Below are 21,235 nucleotides of genomic sequence, written 5' to 3'. Positions count from 1 at the left end.
TAAAAGATAATAAAAAGATGGGAAAGTAGTTTGGATATGCCTAAATGCAAAAGCCACTTACTAGGTGCCTCTGTCACATGTGCAACTAAACACATTTATATTATTGAAGTCATTTTACTGAAAATGTCAAATGCATTTCAGGTGCAGTGGGTAGTCTTGCCTCACAGCAAGAAGGTCCCGGATTCAAATCCCATTCTTGGCCTTTCTGTGTGGAGTTTGCATGTTCTCTTTGTGTCTGTGTGGGTTTACTCCGGGTGCTCCAGTTTCCTCCCGCAGTCCAAAGATAAGCAGGTTAGGCTCATTATGAATTCTAGAGTCTAAATTGCCCCTAGCTGCGAGCAGATGAGTGAAAGGAGTGTGTGTCCTGCGATGGACTAGCGCTCTGTCAAGGGTTTATGCAGATAGGCTCCAGAACCCCCGGTGACCCTGACCTGAAAAAAGTAGGTTAGATAATGGATGGATGGATTACTCTGTGAGTCATCCCAACTCAACAAGTTAATGAATGCACATAGCTGGAGGTTCTGAAAAAGTTCATATAACTCTCTGGAACAGTCTTGTATGTGTTTATATACAAACCGTACCAAAGTCACTTCAAACTATTGGTACATCCAAACTAGACACCTTTAGTGTCATAACATAACATTTTACTTTTCTCAAACAGAGAAACTTGCATTCTTTTTACATACAATTAATTTATATTGCTGGATGTTTACTGAAGCGATTCATGTTAGGTAAGTCTCCTCAAAGTGTTTTTAGTCGTGTAATAATACTTAAGATCTTATTAATATCTTATTAAGCAGAAAATATTAGACAAGTGAAATCTTGAAATCAGTCAAACTAAAGTTTTTTTGTCTCAATTAGCAAAAAAGCAATAGAAATACAGATTTTAAGTCTAAACATAAGACTAAGATACATGTGAAGACTGACTTATTTTTTGCAGTGAATAAGCCCAGTTCCCTCAACATTACGCAACACTGTAAGCCTATACCTGTCTCCCTATACCCCTTTTCTCCCTGCATTCTCTAAATTCCCTCACTTTCTTCACAGAATAGTCCTTGGTACCTTTCAAAATGTTGCCATATCAACCTATCTAGCTATCATGATATTCTGCTTCTGAAACCATGCTGTTGAGCATGAGAAACCCTGTCTTTGCATGAGAGGGATTCTGAAAACAAAAGCTTATTTTGTTCCCACTGAAAACATTATGGTAAATCAATAAATTAGAATGAATATTTCAAAGCTCTGTTAAAGAAAGGAGAATGGATACCAACACCATTAGGTCTTCATCAATTGTGTGCATGACTGCAGGGGGATGCAGTTCTACCGGGAACGCACACTGCTTTTTGTGGAGGTCTGAATGAAAGCTTTATCAAGAGGGAAACTTCTTTTTTGGAAATATAATCAATCACAGGGAGAGGTGCAGCTTCCTCCCCCCTCCTTTCCAGGCGATAAACAAATTCATCCTCCAGCGGCCCGACTGATCCCATTTTAAACAGACTTTTTGACCGTGGCGAATATCGTGCAGCCCGCCGGGGAACTGTAGAGACACTCCCCCCCTAACCCTGGCTGTGTTCTTCCCTTGTAAATGCCTGGCACACACAAGCCCCTCTCATCAATCAGAGGGGCTGAGAGAACACCCCAGCCTTGGGGCGCTCCATAAATACTTGGAGAGAGAAAGCGCCCTGCAGAAACAGCCATTCAAATAAAACCCACACACACACACGCGCACACACACATAAACACACCGGCACGAATACTCACACAGACAAAAACACACACACACACACACAGACACACACACACATACAAACACACCGACACGGATACTCACACAGACAAAAGCACACACAAACACACGCACATATATTATATATATATATATATATATATATATATATATATATGAACCCCCAAACACACACACATCCATACATACCCACACAGGAGCACACAGACACAGACCCAGAAATGTACAGACAAATGCATGCACCCCCAACCCCACACACACACACACACACACACACAACTAGCACACTCAGATTCACAAACATGGAACATACAAACATATACAACACTACAAATAAAGCAGTTAAAACATACTTTTACCCAAGCAAACTCAAGTAGACTCTCAAAGGGGCAGTATGTTTCTACTTACCCAGAGTGCTATCCATCCATCCACATAGTTTCGCTGATATTTGACAAGTTTTCTAGATATCTGCTGCCACTCATCCTGGACACAATGGACATCAACGGGAACATAGCTTTTGTGGCCTCAAAGCATTCAAATTTACATTTGAAAAACTCTACAATGTTCGTTTCCAAATATAAAGCCACAAACATCTACAGAGCTTAATTTGTGCACTATTTCATAAAAAATGACTTTCTACAAAGTATACCAAGTGTGTATATTGGAGCAAAGTCAATATACACACTTCTCAATGTCAATTTACTAGTGTCAACATTGTTAAAACAATATTTTGAAACAAAATTGAAAAATTGAGCTCTGTGGATGTTCAGAGGAGCCATGGCATTATATTTGGATGTTGTTCAGTTTTTGTGCTTTCAAGCCACAATAGCTAAAGAGCCCTTGAGGTACATTGTGTCAGGGTGGGCTGCAATGGATATCTAAAAAACCCAAATCCCAGCAAATCAGGATGGACAGATAGTACTCTGGGTAAATGGAAACATACCTTAATAAAAATTTTGAGTGAACTGCCCATTCAAGACACAATAAGTCCAGTTAAGGGATCACAGTGCCATTAAATATACTGCATTATAAAACATGGCCATGATTAAAAAATTCACTTCAGTTAGTTTTTTATAAAGATGGACAAAACATTTGCCCTGGCTCTCTTGAATTTACAAAATCTTCCACCCACAGTGAAAGCCAGCGGTCTAACCCTACAACACCTATTCCGGCAAAATGTGCAGCCTATTGTTATTAAAGCGTCAGATTTGTATATGTCAATGTTCGTTACTCCAGAAAACCCCCAAAAACATGTTATCAACACGTCTCCTTTAATAGCTCTCGCCTAACATGGAGACCCTAGAGCTCGGCCGCCCTGTAATATCAGCAACATGTGGCCGTGTGTGATTACAGGCAGTGTGCAGCGAAGCTTCGGAGCTCTGTTATTTCTTCAGTGGGGTTGCTCTTCTCCGCGTGTTTGCCCAGGGTTAATATGAGCCTTGTGGCTGGGCTGCCTGTCGGTGTGGCCGTGCCGGCCCTGGATCACAGCCAGGCTGGTTACGCGCCACTGAGATAAAATCTTTCCGCGCGGGGAGCCCAAGACCGCGCACTCTGTCAGATAATCGTGTTAAGCGTTCGGTGGCTCCTGCTTGACAACAGACGGCCTCCTACATGCTGGGCCCCTTCTACTGACGAAAATGCAGTTCACCTTGGACTATAAAATTAAGAAATGTAGTACACCATGGACTATAAAATGGAGAAATGTAGTACACCTTGGACTATAAAATGGAGAAATGTAGTACACCTTGGACTATAAAATGGAGAAATGTAGTACACCTTGGACTATAAAATGGAGAAATGTAGTACACCTTTGACTATAAAATGGAGAAATGTAGTACACCGTCGACTATAAAATGGAGAAATGTAGTACACCTTCGACTATAAAATGGAGAAATGTAGTACACCTTCGACTATAAAATGGAGAAATGTAGTACACCTTCGACTATAAAATGGAGAAATGTAGTACACCTCGGACTATAAAATGGAGAAATGTAGTACACCTCGGACTATACAATCCAAAAATGTATAATTATATACAATATTCTGTCAAATATACTGTATTCTACAGTGTGTGCACCAAATTGTATCAGGGGAGAGACACATTGCAATTAAGTAAATGTAATCTATCAGGCCATTCATTAAAGTTGTATTGTATTTTTAATCTCATATTTTCTATGTATTTATAGGAAGGGTTGAAACAGTGCAAAGTGTCGAGGGCGCGTGTAAAATGCTCCCAGTGAAGAGTGCGCTTAGCGCCGTTCGTTGTTGAGGCCTTCCCTCATTGTTCTTGGGTTTTTAATTAGCTCTCAACTCCAAGACCTTTTCCAGGCAATTTCAATACACGCACAGAAATGATCTGTGGTGGGTGGCGGGGGGATGGAGGATGGGGGCGATGCTGACTGAGAACAGGCTTGATTTAAACACGCAGCACACCCGTGTTTGGGTCTCCCTCCTGATTAAAATGCTCCTCGCAGGCATGCTTAATGCAGAGGTTATTCAAAGCGCCGCGGGCCACCGTGCGCCACTGAATAAAACACAATGACTTCCCCAGCGCTCATCTCCACGGAGTGACCGGCCGACGCCTCAACCCCTTTTCAAGAGTTCTTTACGGAGGAGACAGAGCCTCCTCACCTCCTTCGCTGGCCCCTGGGGCCCCGCAAGCGCTGACAGGCTGACGGGACCTCCCACTGCGAAGGAATACCGCTGCTCAACTGTCCCTGTGAGGCAGGCCGCGCCTTCGTTCAGCCTCGAGGGGCTTACCACAGCACCCCTAACAGAGGGGAATAGAGCCTGAGACTGGGGTCTTCTGCAGGTGAGCCCCACTCTGACACAGTTATGCACAGTGGTACAGCACAGGTGAACCCCACTCTGACACAGTTATGCACAGCGCAGGTGAACCCCACTCTGACACAGTTATGCACAGTGCAGGTAAACCCCACTCTGACACAGTTATGCACAGTGCAGGTAAACCCCACTCTGACACAGTTATGCACAGTGGTACAGCACAGGTGAACCCCACTCTGACACAGTTATGCACAGCGCAGGTGAACCCCACTCTGACACAGTTATGCACAGCGCAGGTGAACCCCACTCTGACACAGTTATGCACGGTGGTACAGCACAGGTGACCCCCACTCTGACACAGTTATGCACAGTGGTACAGCACAGGTGAACCCCACTCTGACACAGTTATGCATAGTGTAGGTGAACCCCAATCTGACAGTTATGCATAGTGTAGGTGAACCCCACTCTGACACAGTTATGCATAGTGTAGGTGAACCCCACTCTGACACAGTTATGCACAGTGCAGGTGAACCCCACTCTGACACAGTTATGCACAGTGCAGGTGACCCCCACACTGGCACAGTCTGCTCAGTGGCACAGCACAGGGCTGGCTCTGTGCCACAGTGGTTAGGGGACTGGGTTCATAAGCGGGTTACGGGGTCCATCACAGAGTTGGGTAGTCTCACCGCCTCTTTAATCCTGCAGCTTTTCTCAAACACCCAGCTGTGTAAACTTGAGCTTTAAATAACTATTTTATGCAAGACTCTGAAAGTGGCCTTAGATTAAGTTTCTGTCAAACAAAAGAAAGAAAACACCTGCACACTACAAGGTTTTACTTGCAATTATTATAAAAAAACTGGTAACATATTTCACAAACATACAAAGGCTGCCTTCTGCGTGTTCTATCCAATCAAATACATTTCCTGGGCTTCTTTTTTTTTATCAATAAGCAACCCTAGGTGTCTTTCAGTTGCTTTCAGTAGTCTTTTACGGGAAATGAATGGCAAGTAAGTAGTAACTGAAGGAGCAGTGTGTAAAACATTGCTTATTTGACAGCATTCATTTTTGTATAGTACTGAAAGCGTCCTGTTAATCTTGCTGTTGTACCTCCTCCTTCATGGTGGTGAGAGGAAATATTTCCCTTTTGAGAAAGCGCGGTTGTCGGTCCACACGGCGATAAAAGCTGCACCTCAAACACTAATGAGGGCTCTGTGAGGTGGGGTAAAGGAAGGAAAGGTGAAGCCCCTGCATACCCAGCCTCGGCTGCTAAAGCAGAACCCAACACTCATGTCCGCGTGGTTTACAGAACCACATCATTCACGCTGTTTACAGAGCCACATCACCCACGGAGTTTACAGAGCCACATCACCCACGGAGTTTACAGAGCCACATCACCCACGGAGTTTACAGAGCCACATCACCCACAGAGTTTACAGAACCACATCACCTGCGCAGTTTACTGAAGCTCCGCCAGCACCGCGCCCTGCCAGGTCCTCAATAAAACAACTAATTAGGATCCATTCAAAGTGCTCGTCGCAATAAATACCACCGGCATGAGAAAAATCTGTGTGCTGAATAATTACAGCATGGTAATAAATACATAAATAAATTAACAATATGGTAATCCGCGCCTTCATGCCTTGTAGACAAAATAAATGCCTCCTCCCTTTAATACGGACATGTATAAATTACTGGGATTAACAGCAGGGATCGGAGTGCTTCGACCATGAAAATGTCACCACAACGCTCCTTATGCGTGGAACACCCCTCATACACGGCCACAGCCGGCCAACGGTGCTGACCTCGCGTAAAATCCGGCATCCATTTTACCTTTCAGTATGTCGTGTCCTTTGGTCGGGGGCGGCTGACACTAATGCTTTTACATTAGATAGAGTGTGTGCGTATGTGTGCGTGCGCGCGTGTCCGTGTGTGTGTGTAAACACGGTCGCATTCACAAGCAGGGCAAGTGGACAAAGGGCGCTGATGCAAATGAATGTGACTGAAATGGGCCCTAATGCATTAATGACCGCGTGATGAGTGGTAATGGCAAGGCTGTGTGACGATGCAGGGTGACAGTAATGGAGAAATTCGCCTGTGGGCGTACATATCGCTGCCGGGAAGGTTTTTGGGGGGTAGGGTGTTTGGAAGGGGTGGGTGAGGTGGTGGTTGTGTTGGGGGCAAAGTGGAGTGGGGAGTGGTATCAGCGCTTGGATCCCTAGAAACAAACACTGTTAGGCTAGATTAATTATAGTCACCCTCAAACCAGCCTCAGTTCAGAGAGTGGAAAAATACATTTTTTTCCAGAACACAAGGCCACTGCCCTGCTGAACTTGAATCAGAGCTGCGGCAGATGGGGGGGGGGGGTAATTTCTCTACCCCACTACCCGCCCCCCACCCCACCCCAAAGACACACACACCCGGCCCCCCTCTCTTTTGTATCATTACAAACAATGGAGACCCTTGGAGCATTAATTAGCTATATTTTCCTGCATGCTGGACTCCAGCAGTCACCTCAAGTGAATGCTAACTTCCGTAAACACAATCCGCCGCATAACAACTTGCTTTTTTTTTTTTTATGGGGTCACACATGAAATTGCTCGACCATAGCTACCTCTGGCTCTTCAGCAGACGTCCTCACGCTGAGTTTGGAGATTCATTAGCTTTTATCCTTGTCTCCTTACTCCAGGAAGGTCTGTGCGTAATTAGTGCATGCTTGGCCCGTTTGCCTAGTATCTCTGACGAAGTCGCACCTCCAGTCTAATTACGACCAGCGACACAGCCCAAACAATAGCCCGCCTCCCCTTACTCCACAGTCAAAATGTTCTTGAGCCCTTCTTCGTCTCCAATGGTTTTGATTGGGTGCTGGTGTCATAGAGCAGAAAAGCAACACGAAAATGTTCAATTTGGTCAGGTTGTTGGAGACAATGACCTGGATTCAATCGAGATTAGCCAAAAACGTTAGGTCACAAATAAACCAAGTGTTACCTTTTCTTTCATTAACAGCTTGGTCGATTTACTGATTGCTGAATGCACCAAGCTGTGCTTTTGACAAAACTCCTGAATTTAATTGTTGAAGTTAAGGAGAGACTTTTCTGATTGAATCCAGGCCAGAACTGCAGGCAGCCTGAATCTCTTGGGAAAGGGCCAGAGATCTCTCTTGCAGAGCCGCAGAAAACACCGTCGGACCTGAGAAAGAATTCTTCACCAACTCTACGACAAACACCAACAACATGTTAAATTCAAGTCGAGGTTACAAGAATCCGCCCTAAATTTCCCAGGCGCACACATGCTAAATGCGCCCCCACTAACGCAAAACAAGCGCAGCGTCCCAAAGGACTGGAAACAGTCCAGCAGGAGACAAATCCACTTTGCATTTTTATGAAACCCTGTCATTTGCCCTGAACTCAGACAGGCGGCAAAAAGCAATAACATAGATGATAAATCAATGTTTTCCACTGCACACTACATGGTATTATCTCACAGAATGTGTGAAAGGCGGCAGCAAATTTAGATATCGTCCTGCTTTCAGCCCAGAATTGTCATCAATCACCCTAGAGGTTCTCCTTGTTGAGGCACAGCTCGTTGTTAAATTGCACAGATATATAATTTCATTCTCCATTGAGTCAGACAAAACAGGCTGCCTTGGAATGGGCTGATCTGAGAACTGTCTTAGCAGCCTCCTCGACTGCACAAAGCGCTGATCACATTCGCTGGGTGAGGCACATTTCACTAACAGAGTTTGTGTCTTGTGCCATTTAACTCAATCAAAAGTTTAGATTGTCTTACATCCTACATTGGCTCATAAGTAAAGGGTTGGGTTGAGTCTAAGAATCAGACCTACTGACTGTACTATTGTAGCATTTCCCTGTGACACAGAAAGACTTATTTTCTGTGTGCAAATGTATCCCTACCCTAAAATAAGGCATTTTTAGCTCATAGTCAGAAGATGCAGGAAGGAGCTTATACACAGCAAGATGGGACAGGATGCTTTCCACAGAACTCGTCATCTTCCTGGCCATGAGACAGAACATCCCAAAGGCACATTCTGTAGACGCAATGCTCGGATGTTACATCGTCTCCAAAAAACTGACAGTTGATCACCATGGACGTGCGTGCCAAAAGAGGCAAAAACTGTTCAGCTATCCTGCATGCTGATTTGCACAGCGAAACATTCATTGTCAATTCAACTCCATTGGAGTTCATAAGTCTTGTAGCGACATGTACTCTATCAGCTGAGCATTTTATTGTGTAAGATCAACACAATATTTGTGAAAGATAATGCTAATTAATGAATGGCCACTGCTCATTGGTTACTGTGTTCACCCTTACCTGCCTGTGTTTGTTTACCAGTATCACACGATCGTTAACAAGACTCCAGGAAGTCAACACCAACACATGACCAAACACTCGTGCCCAAAGCTTAGAGTTAAGGCATACAAAAATCAGTCCAGGTCCTACTGGCGATATTAAGTGATCCGACCACAGTGCCTGCTTGTAATATGTAGCTTCGGCCTGCAACCTGTATCTTACGCTTCTCAACCAAATCCCATCCAGGCATCTGCTTTGCTTGTGAACATAACCTTGGAAACTTGCTAGGTATCGATCAACACAATACCTGCGTTCTGTGAAAGGACATGTCACTAAAACCAGTAACATAGTTTGTGTTGCATTTCTCAATGACTATAATGCTGAAACTCTGCATTGCTATCAACTACAATGCATTACAATGATTCAAAATATTAAAAAAACAATTAGAACTGTTTCATGTTTGCAGGGGGGCAATGAGAAAGCGTGGCTTGACTTGCTAGTGTTCAGTTCATAATTCATTTTACATTAATTACAACAGGTGGCTCCCACATGCATTAATAACTCCTATGCTGGTTCACAGCACTTTATATTCCTTGGTCAGGCATTAAAACACTGCGCACAGAACATTATTTACATCCTTGTTTGTGCTTTATGCTATTTACTACTTCAGGAAGCAGTAAAAAGTTATTTCTTGTGTCACAAAACCTAAACTCTCTATATCTTGTGAAATTGCGAGCTGTAAATAAATATGAGTGTACGATGCTGCCACCATCAGGAGCAAAGAGAAATATCCTCTGAGAAATAATAGGGCAAAGCTGTGGTACTCGCTAGATGTTCTCTGTGGGAATAATGATGCCTTAGCTGGCATGCATTGTGCCACAATAACCAATGGAACAATGCGCTCAGATTCTTGCAGCCAGAGTACATACACTAAAAAAATATCACTTAATAAAAAATATGGACAGTGGTTGAACACAGTATTATTAAGTATATGGGACTTCAACTGATTAGGAACAAGTACTTAATCAGTTGAAGTCACGTATATTTAATGATGCGTGCAACCACTGTGCATATTTTTTAAGGAAATCCCATTATTATTATTTTGAGTGTCAGATGAGAAAAGTTGGAATCTTAAAATTTACATCACAGTTTGCATCTATATCAAATACAGGCAAACTTAGATGCAGAAGACAAACTTTCCACAAACACGGTTTCACATACTGTGTGTGTGTGTGTGTGTGTGTGTGTGTGTGTGTGTGTGTGTGTGTGTGTGTGTGTGTGTGTGTGTGAAAACTTTTTAAAGTTATTTTTACAAACAGTTGTGCCCATTTAAATGGTAATGCTACATTAACTGTATCTCGAGACAGCAACAAAAAGCCGCAGGCAGAACATTTACTATGTATGCGACTATTGATTTGCATAGAGATAATGCACCTCTACACATAGAAATCCATTGTCCCGACAGCCAAAAATGACCCATTTTAAGTATTGAATCAAACGGTTTTAAGTCACCTCAGGCAATATGAGGCTAGGAACAACAACATAATTCCTGAACTGTGGTTTCTAATGTGAATGCCAATATACCTGCGGTCCACGCGACATAAACAGACATAAACTTGTGGATCGTGGTTGTATGTCTAATCAATACCCTCGTGCCCACCTGGTGATATATACCACATAAGTTAGGTGTGTAAATCAGGAGGGATTTATATTTCAGATTCGGTACAAAAAGCTTGAGTCAACTGTAACCATCTTAGAGAAAAAACGTGCATGCACGTTGAACGCCCTACATCTTAACCATTTTATACATTCATTCGCTTGTAAATGTCATATTGCGCTGCTCCCCCCAAACAACTCAAACCTGTTCAATAAAATGTGTGTTTTAATAAGCAACGCCATTAACATAGTTATAACATGTACAATAATATATTTTAACTTTCGTAATTAGCAACCTCCTGCAACACTCTAAACCAGAAAAAAGCATGTAATATATACCTATATATTCTTATGTTTAGGCTTTCAACCAGAAGAGCAATACATTTTGGTTACAAACATTGCTGAGTGCTGTACTTTCTGATTGCTGATCATAAGAATCCCACAAGAAGTGCAAGACATTGACTTGTCCATATTTAACTGGCATGCATTAATGTTAATGTGTGCCGTTTCCTTTTCCGGAAAACTGAAATAAAAATAGGAGGGAATAAAATTTACATTTAGGCTATTTGCTTTGGAAATATCCATACGATGTTACGTGCGCCTGCAAAAAGCAACTTCTTTCCTTCATTGCTTTTTGCAGGTTCATGATCTAAACGAACCCAGTACTGACATTAAATCTGGCTGTGCCATTAGAACACGTCCAGCGTCCATGAAATCGTTTTGCAAATAAAAATGTTACTCAGTCAAAATAGAGCAAAAATATAAATGCCCAAAAGTAAACATATCCTCGGCGTTTTTCGGGCAGGCTATGCACGAAGATAAAAGTATTCCAAAAAGTTGGGGCAACTGTTGGGTTTGATTAGATTGGGGCGCAATTACGCGGGGCGTTTTGTCTTCTTCTCAACTTCAGCTCACACTACACTAGCCATATGTATGCGACTGTTATTCATTTCTGGGACATGAACGCAAGCGAGTCCATAGCTTCGTATGCTTTCTGTCTCCAAATGAAAAACTGTTTCCAGAATCGCTCCAGAAAACGTTAAGACAGCGTTCATTTGTCAAATTAACCCGTTTTACCTCCACAAACTTTTCGTTCGGAGGAAAAGTGGGATACAATAATATAAAAACTAGGTCGACAAGTTGATTATACGATGGAGTAAATGCCATAGGTTTACTCTGTTGACTTCTACAATAGAACTGAAAGCGAAGCCAATTAAAAAGTTTAAACGAACGGCCAATTACGTAGACTACACCAACTCGCAAAGCAATGTAACAGGCGAATATCTTAATAGCCTACTTGATGTTTTAAAACAATGACTTAACATTGACCAGACTTGGAAGTAAGGCACTCAAACATAGGCTGCAGTTCGTTGAGAAGTGGTACACGGTGGAGGCACAAAACTTAAAACAGATGCCATCCGGACGATTTAGAAATCGTGAAACAGAACCCAGCTACAGTAAGACTGGGAATTTTAGGCATGCTTTCGGCAGTTCTGAATAAAGTCTTACCTCTGAATACTTGTCCTCTTACTGAGACCAACAAACTGACCGCAGCAAAGAAACAAGTTATGACCCTATCCATTGCGGGGGTGTCGTGGACGGTTACCCCCAGCTCCAGGGGTAAGACAGACAACTCTTCCTCAGTGACAACTGAAATAATCCTGTTTTGTGTACAGTTACGTGTCAGGTACTTGAAACCCTTTCTGGCTGTCCTCCCCTTGGTTGTGAATCTTTGTAGCGGATCCGCTCCGGCTTACAGGCTGCCAGGAGAGCTCTGACGTCACAGCACTGAGCTGTGTCGGAGTCGAAGCGCTCTCGGGTAGAGGGGCTATTTACGCGCTAGCGTATCGGCATTCACAGCCGACTGAGGTGCTGGTCGATATTTATCTCCTCCTGCTTTTTGTACATCTTATTTAGTTTTCGATGTTCGTAGTGTACTGTTTTTTTAACGCGGTGGCTGTGAGAATAGCCCATATTGTAACAATGCGATTACCAAATTTTCTTATCACGCAGATGCTTATGAAGTTGTGGTTTTTAGCGGCAATCTATTTCACGTGACATTAAAAGACCAGCGATGTCGAGATGTGGAGAGGATTGTTTCACGTGGAGGGATTGTGAAATGTTGCAGGGACTACATATTGACAGCTGGTTTAGTCAAATAGCAGAAAGAGCCTGTTTTAGCATATAATACCTTGCACGTGTTTTGTTTCTGAACGGTAAGTCATATACTCTAGGCTACCCACACGATAATTCAGCGGGTGTCAGCCTATGCCAAAGGTGTGATCCTTAGGCGGTTTTTGTGTTGACAGAAAGCCAAAAAACCAAGAAAGTTAGGTTTACGTCAAGCCTACAGATACCACGAAATCATTAACGCGTCAAATTCGCACGTAGCCTACCTCTCCAGTTACTGTGCTCAGTTGGCGTTTGAAGTTCATGTTGTGTTTTAACTGTAACCCCCATTTATTTGTTCGGTGTTTCATTTTTCAGTATTCTGTAAATTCACACAGCACTCATTTTCTTTTAAATAGGTCCAGACACCAATCAAAGATTCATTTCAGTCCACATTGAGAGGTGGAGCGAAAACGACGGTGATCGTGTTGTAGCGTGCGTATTGTCATGACTTACCAGATTCATGTCCTGGAGTGTGGTATCTTGCTGAATATTACCATACCATATATTAGTACGATATAGCAATATCACTCGGCCAGGTAGAGAGGACACGTGGTGTGTGAACAACGCATGCAGTTAAGTATGAATTCGATAATGAGAAATTGGGGCTGGGGAAACAAAATCTAATGTACAAAGCTAGATCGAATACTGCATAGCCTAAGTGCCTAGACCTGGCTTGTCTAAGACAAAATGGAGTGCACTGTGGTACCAAACAAAGAAACTTTCTCTCATTTCTCAGCATCTGGTGATGAAATATGCTGTACAAATGTATCCTTCTCTGGCAAGATCACCACAGTGTTCCTCAGTTAAAGCATGTCAAAGTATGTCAAGTTTGAATATTCCACAGGCTGAACACTTGCCCCTGTTGGTTATGGAAGGTGTGGTTTCTATGGGATGTTTTATGACATTATAATAGCCGATAATTCAAATTTAACAGCCAATGAAATATATGAGAAGATTAGGACCACATCTGTGAAACAGCAGTGGCAACAGAAACAATAGGATTCTGTCTTATTATGTGGGTGCCTATTGCGATGGGTGCTATATTCTATATCTGTTTTATTGGAGTTGTTATATCATGGTTGTTGTGTTCAAGAAAACACACTGCCCTTATTCCATTACAGTCTGCAAAGCAGGCACTACACATTTGCATCCATCCAACAGCTTCTGAATAATACAGGATATAGGCTTTGGTGATTTAGTATTGTATCTAAAGAGCATTTAACATTAAATCATCGCTTTCACATATGCTTTTGTGTTTCTGTATGGAAACTTGTTAAAGCAAGAGAGAGTTATTTTTCCATTTACTGTGAGAAGTTTACAGCTTTACAGTGTTGGTACGGATTGCTGTGTGGGAACACGGGATGGTGGTCCATCCTCCTCACGTTCTCTCACTCATGCGTGGCAGCTACACAGCTGGTCAAAACTCTGGCCTGGTCATAGGAGACACTGACAGGCTGTATATTTGCTTGTTTGCGTGTGTGTTTGCGCATGCATGCATGTTCGTGTGTTTGTGAGTGTGTACATGCATGTAGGTGTGCAAGTGCATGTTTGCATGTGGGTGGTTATGTGTGAATGCATGTGTGTGAATGTACTGTATGTGTGTGTGTTTGTTTGAGTGAGTGTGCATGCATGTACATGGGTGTGTGAATGTCTGCCTGTGTGTGTGAGTGTGTGTGTGTGTGTCTTTGCATCTGCATGCATGTGTGCACGTTTGTACATGTCTTCAGGGATCAGGTCCATAATTCATCGGCATTTAATCCTGACCCCATATGTTCTAATGCCAGCTGGCCAACCAGGTCTTTCCAAGGTTACAGAACTCAATCCACAGCTGTATTAGCCATTGTTAGCATAGGAGGAGCAATCTGTACTTACTCATTCTGTGCATGCCAAAAGCTGCTCATGTTCTCTGCGCTTACACAGAGACAGATAGGACAGCCTTCCTTAGCAGCAGTCGCAATATTCCTTTAGTCCCCATTCAGCAATTAAAACTGCATGCATTATTGCATTCAAAGATGCTAATGTGCAAATAGCAATAACAAATAAAATCGGATTCATATTTGAGCCTGTCTCAAAGGATATCAGATCCACGCATGTTTGGAAAATCTAGTTTTCAGAGCTTAAGGAAGTGATCATCAGACATAACATAGATGAGATGAGAAGTTAATTGTATTGCCTCGTGATAAAAAAACACAAAGACAATATCAGACTCAGATTTTTAATTTGCCTTAGGAATTTGAGTTATTTCATCAACTTGGAGTGACAGTCATTGCAATTTTCACCATCAGTGCCAGCTTTTCCCCACTGGTTCCTTTATTGAGATTCAGATCAATGCAAGCAGTAATTTCAGTGTACTCTTGTATCTGTGTATTCAGGAGATAACATGTATTTCTCAGAGGTAGGAGTTGTGTAATATGGTGTTAGAAGACGCACCTAACCAGCAAGTTGTGGGTTCTAAACTCAGGTGGGACAGTGTTCTTTTAGCAAGGTTCTTAAATCTACACTTCCATGAATATTGAATTTACATAAGACCTGTGCAGTGATGCATCTAGTTGTGAACAAGAACACCCCGTAAACACATTAATATGTCTGTAAACCTGTCTATTCCCTTGCGTGAGGTTTTTTTTTTTCCTGTTTTAATTTTATGGATATATCAATATCAAAGCAAATAAAACCCTAACCTTTCCATTTTAAAATGAACAATTCTCTTCATGAAAGCAGATAAGTAAATACTTATTGTTTTATTAAACCATGGAATATACTTACTACTATGATATTGCAGTTGCTTTGGACAATGTGCAGCTGGTGCAGTGTACTTTGACATTTGCATTAGAAATGTGGTACAGTGTGGGAAAATGGTCAAAAGTAATGAAACTGAGAAAAGAAACATCTACACGGGAGCTGAAAGATAAAGGGTTGATTGTCAAAACATGTCATAACATTGCAAAGAGGGGTCGCTCATTCGCTTTTTTTATTTTTCAAAACCAGACAATGAAAACAGATGGAAATAGCATCAGTGAAATGATCAATAATTTGCCCTTTGGGTTCCTCTCTTTTAGTGAAGGATTGTGGGAAATACACAAGAGGCGTATCTGCCATTCCTGTGTGTTGAAATTGTTTTGACCTTTTTCATTAGCGTTTATGTCACTTTCACCATCTAAGAGGGGCCAGGTTCTGCCAAGAGAATAAATCGCAAAATGATTAGCAGATCTCTTCTCCCAGTGACAGAAAAAACAGGCTAACTGCTCTGCTCAACTGCTGCAGATTTCTTGGGAGAATGCTTTACTACTGTCAAATATGATTGCACCATCCAGCTTTCAGTGTGCAATTATTGTAATATGAAGTGGACATAAATGGAGAAGACAATAGCTTCCAACTCTGTAGTTCTTAAAACTTTCTTTACCATGGACAACTGAAACTATATTGGAAAATCTGAGTCGACCACTTAAACTATACATTTAATCCATGTGAAATGTAATGTTAATTAAATGTGCCAGAAGCTGAGCCGTACTTTCATTCACCAATGGGATCGGTCCTTCTGTTCGTTTGCACAAAGCCTTGCAATTATACCACAGCAGCGAATGAATAACATTTTCATGTGATTGTAATTTTGCTCACAGACCACCAGGGGGATTCCTGCAGAACCATCTGTGCATGCTTACATGGGAATGCCGTATGTATACTTTTATACAGCACTTCTTTAAAAAACAGATTTAGACACTCTTATCCAGAGCTACTTGTACAGCCTATGCTCTCTTAAATACAAGCAATTTAAGCAAAGTACCTTGCTTAGGGGCACACCACAGTAGGAATCAAACCTACAAACCGCTAGTGAACTACATATCTGGCTGCTTAATGTCAGATTAATGTTTAAAAACAGTATAGGTGGTCACAGGGTTTTCAGATATTTTAACAAGCCAAAATGTACTATACATTCCAGCAAGCCTGTCGTTTGCTGATTTATGTTGAAAACAGGAGCTCATGTGTATCGAGAAAGGCACTTTCACAGGAGAATGTTGCCAGATCGACGTTGCATGGTTGTCAGAGGCTGTCGACAGAGATATTTTAATTATCAAGCCAATTACAAATGGAAACGTCTCCATCTCTTGATGTGATTTTTTTATTGCTAGCATACTATATGAATAGTTTCATTTCAGTGAATGGTTGGTTATTGTCTTGCATTGTAAACTGGATTTTTCAGAATTGATTTTTCAGAATGGATTTTATTGTTGCACACTCAAAGCCAGTGGAAGTCATTACAGCTAAGAAATAAAACATTTGAAATGTTTTAGTCATCACTGTCACATCAAAAAACTTCTAAGCCTGGGTCCACACAGGGGAACTGGGTTAATTTTACATGCTCTTCTGCTGAAACACACTCCTGTCCAGTCATAAAGGGCTAACATCTATCGATGCTTTCTCAGCCATGGTCCAACTTCAGACAGTATTGACCAGCTGAACATAGAACTATGTATCACAATATTAAAGGGTATAATTTTTCTGGTAACCTGTGCCCAGGGAGTGAAGTGTTCCATTACACAGATTATACACAACAGGGGTGGGCAAGCCTGGTCATGTAGTGCCACAGGTGTCTTGTTTTTTTTTCCTCCATCTCAACCGAAGGCTACAAAGCTGTATTAATTAAGAGGCTTAAGGAAGGCAGGTGACAATGTATTGGAGGTGCTAAGCATCTCACCACTGATACTCAACATTCAAGGTCAGAGTCTTAATAAGTAACCAGTAGTTGACGACACTTCCATCTGTGTATACAAATCGGAAACACTAAAAAGCAGCATAAATGTTCCCTTCCACATCTAAGCAAAAATATGTTTCGCAAAAAGTTTCCCTACGGATGTGCAAGCTCCAATTTGGCAACGAAGTAGGCTACAGAACACATCTTGTTAATTGATATTTTTCCCAGAAGATTTATTTTGCAACATAACATCAAAACTGAAAATCAGATACAACAGCACAGGAAATTATATAGTATAACTGGTGTATTCAATAATCGCATATCAATAGATGCCAATACAAGCGGTAGACTCCCTCTTGTCAGCTGCAAACATTCAGAGCTGTCCAGGAGTAATTTCTTGCTATTAGGAGACTTGTTTCCTTTGTTTTCCAGAAAGAACGTTAATTTCGTTATTTCTAGGACGTTTGTGTGTCAGGTTCAATTTAAACACTCTTTAGCCACTAGTGGGTGCACTAGTGCCGCTGTTTCCCCAGCGACATCCTTGAAACAATTGTAGGCTAGCCATCTAAATTTTAGTTAGAACATTCCCCATTGTCCGTTTGTTTATGAATATGCTTATTTTTTAATTGGGAGCGAAGCTGCGTAGGCACCTTTTCTTATGAAAAAGTTTTGAAATGTGACATACTGATTGTGGACAGTCCCATGATTCTTTTCACCTAGATTCTTCTCGCCACCAACTCTAGCACCACCAATAGGGTCAAAGTTGGAGGTATGTTTATGCATGTAAGTTTTCAGCCGCATGTCCGAGTTCAACGCACATCAATTTCTGCCATATTGGATTTTCAGCAATTTTTACATTACATTACATTAGTGGCATTTGGCAGATGCTCTTATCCAGAGCAACGTAAAACAACATACAACAAAGAGTCATTTGACCTTTGTGGCCACCCCAATAAGTAAAAATGTGTTTTGCCCAATAACTGGTGATGCGTTTGCTTAAAAATAATAATTATCATGTCTGGTGATACCGTTAGTGGTCCCAAAGCCCGAGACATGGCAACTTTTCATGGCAACCTAATTGCGGCGGCTGCCATATTGGATGTTATCGAAAGGTTTCGAAACAATTTGAAGGCCACAAAGTTTTCCCAATCTTCACCAAATTTGCCACAGATGATCTTCGGACCAAGCCTCACAAAAGTCATCAAACAGCAAGTGACACCAAATCTCAGCAACGCTTTCATGTGTTGATATCAAAAATATGTGGCATCATGGCAACCCTGCCCTGCTGGACTGCTTGGTCCCCTAAACCCTGCTTGCAGGTTTAATGAATCAAAACATTTATATATTTGTTTGTGCTTGGGTATTTATTTGGTTATTCATTTGGTTATTCTGCCAGCATTAACATTATTTATTTTATATTATTTATTCCATAAGGGCATATTTACTTTGATTGTGACAAAAGATAGGAAATTGTTCAACACCAGTTTCCTTATGGTCAGTATACAGTACATCCTCATCATCAAAGCTAAATGCCTAGCCTACAGGCCTCTTGTTACAGCTTGTTAAATGTGGCTAACTGAACAAAACAACTAAGTAGGTAGGGCTGCTATAGGTTATAGTCACCTTTCTGTGGTTTCAAGTTGGCGCAGTACCAAAGCCATTGGTTCAAATCTGAGGAGTTATAGCAGCTTATATATTTCTCGACAGAACTAGAAGGCAGTTCCTTGCTGCCACTGATTTGAAGAAAAAGCTTCAGAAATAAGTCCCCCTGCTTTTGCAAATTCATGCATAGGCTCAAGCTCCTGATGATTATGTGATCAGTCTTAAAATGTATTCCCCAGGCCTCATAGATCAATGGAATGAGTCGCCCCATTAATTTGTTTTTCTAGTAGAATTTGTAATCCTGTTGACGTAGCGTAGATTCCATTATCTGTCTGTTGCCTTGTTTATGGAACTTGTGTATGGTTATGTCATCATGACATATTCATCTGGAACTGGTTTTCAAAGTGGGAAAGATGTACCATGTAGTGCATACATAGTTTTTCTCCCCCACTCAATACTAATTACAAATACAGTGAGCTCCATAATGTTTGGGACAAAGACATACTTTTTTTCTTGATTTGGCTCTGTACCGGACATTTTTAGATTTGTAATTGAACATTTCACATATGGTTAAGAGGGCACCGCAAATATGTATGCAACAAATGGCTCCACCGGCGTTTCTGATTAGTCAGGTGTGTTCAATTGATTCCTTACAGGTATAAGTGAGCTGTCTGTATCTTGTCTTGATTCTAGGCTGTTACTTGCCTTTGGTACCTGTTATTGGCTTTCATCAACATTACTACAAGAGTTGTGCCAATTAGTCAATGAAGCCATTATGATATTACATTATATTACAGGCATTTACCAGATGTTCTTCTACTGAGCAATGTACAACATGAAGTGCATAAGCAGGTACACGTGGCTGAAAGCCCGAGTGGGAACTACAGTTCCAAGTGCAAGAAGTGACTACAAAGATTACGACTTGGACCCTGTGTACAGCAACCTGTTGAGAAAGAAAAAATTCAAAGAAACAAAAGCAGCAATAAAACTGCTGAAAAATATGAACATAAGACAAGTAAACAGTAGGTAAGTGCGATAACTGCAATGGACAATTTTCAAAGAATTAAGCTAATTAGAAATTACAGAGAAGTACAGTAGGGAGGGGTGGGGAGAGGTGCATCCTGAAGAGGTGAGTCTTCAGGGTACCCCCACCGGAAAGTACAAAGAGGGGGAGGCATCAGGTGGCAAAACGGAGAGGTCTGCCAGGCGTGTAGGGTCTGATGATCTTTTGGAGGTATGCTGGAGCTGACCCCTTAGCTGCCTGGTAAGCAAGCACCAATGTTTTAAATTTGATGCAAGCTGTAACAGGCAGCCAGTGGAGGGCAGTGAGCAGGGACATGACGTGGGAGTGTCTGGGGAGGTCTAGACCAGATGAACTGCAGCATTCTGGATGAGTTGCAGGGGTCTGATAGCATGTGCTGGAAGGCCAGCAAGAAAGGAATTGCAGTAGTTGTTTGTGTAAATAATGAAACAGCAGACGGTAGCTTGTATCTGTTGTGGATCTGTATTAGAACTTCAAGCGGGGACATAAACACACTGACACTTCTTGGTTGCTGCTGGGAACATACCAACTCTAACGGGGGGTTCAGCACTCCAGTCCATTGTAACATCTCCCCTTTTCTAGATATAACTCTACATCATAACTGAATGTAACCCTTTTACAAATTATCAATGTTACTTCGAATTCACAAATTACACAAATCGCAAATTCAATTTCAAATCCAATTCGCCCCTTTTTATTTTTTTTTATTTTTTTTTCAACAACAATAATAAACCAATAACCAGCCCGTTCCACAGTAATAAAACATTAACGTCCAGTCTATAAATCTAGTCTGTTCGGCGCTTTCACCAGCCTGCCACTGGTCGTCCTATGCCCTGCTGTGGGCGGTGGGTCGCCTGCGGGCTGGTGCATCTCACTCCTCCTCAGCGGTCTGACTTCCTGAGCGCTCGTGACACTGTCTGCATTCTCGTGCGTTGTGTTGTCATGGGGACTGCCGTGTTGTCGTGTTGTGTCAGGCGCGCTGCCATCCTGCATGCTGTGTTGCTCAGGGTGGTGTCTGATCGCTTCCTGCTCTGCTGGCCGCAGGTCCACCCGATTACGCCTGTAGAATGTCCCCTCCACATCCACCAAGTACGATCTGGGGCCCACCTGCTGCAGGCACACCCCTCTCCTCCACCTGCCGGTCCTGTCCCCAGGCAGAGGCTTCATCCTGATATCTTGGCCGATACACAGCTCGGGCAGATCTCTGGCTGACCTGTCATACCAGAGCTTGGCT

The 21,235-nt window shown here is 42.1% G+C and overlaps 1 protein-coding gene across 5 annotated transcripts in view; it reads right to left on the bottom strand.

Annotated features, from left to right (window-relative positions):
* LOC133136548 (receptor-type tyrosine-protein phosphatase mu-like) overlaps positions 1 to 12,199 on the bottom strand; it is a 191,817-nt gene extending 179,618 nt beyond the window's left edge. For all 5 annotated transcript variants that reach the window (XM_061254133.1, XM_061254134.1, XM_061254135.1 and 2 more), the window contains exon 1: positions 12,005 to 12,199. In XM_061254133.1, the coding sequence (XP_061110117.1) occupies positions 12,005 to 12,077 (73 nt within the window). In that variant the 5' untranslated portion in view covers positions 12,078 to 12,199. The remainder of the gene's footprint in view (positions 1 to 12,004) is intronic.
* Positions 12,200 to 21,235: the final 9,036 nt, after the last annotated feature.

This window comes from Conger conger, chromosome 9, assembly GCF_963514075.1.
Source record: "Conger conger chromosome 9, fConCon1.1, whole genome shotgun sequence".
NCBI lineage: Eukaryota > Metazoa > Chordata > Actinopteri > Anguilliformes > Congridae > Conger > Conger conger.
Note: the sequence above shows the minus strand (reverse complement) of the source record. Positions and strands in the feature narration are given on the sequence as shown.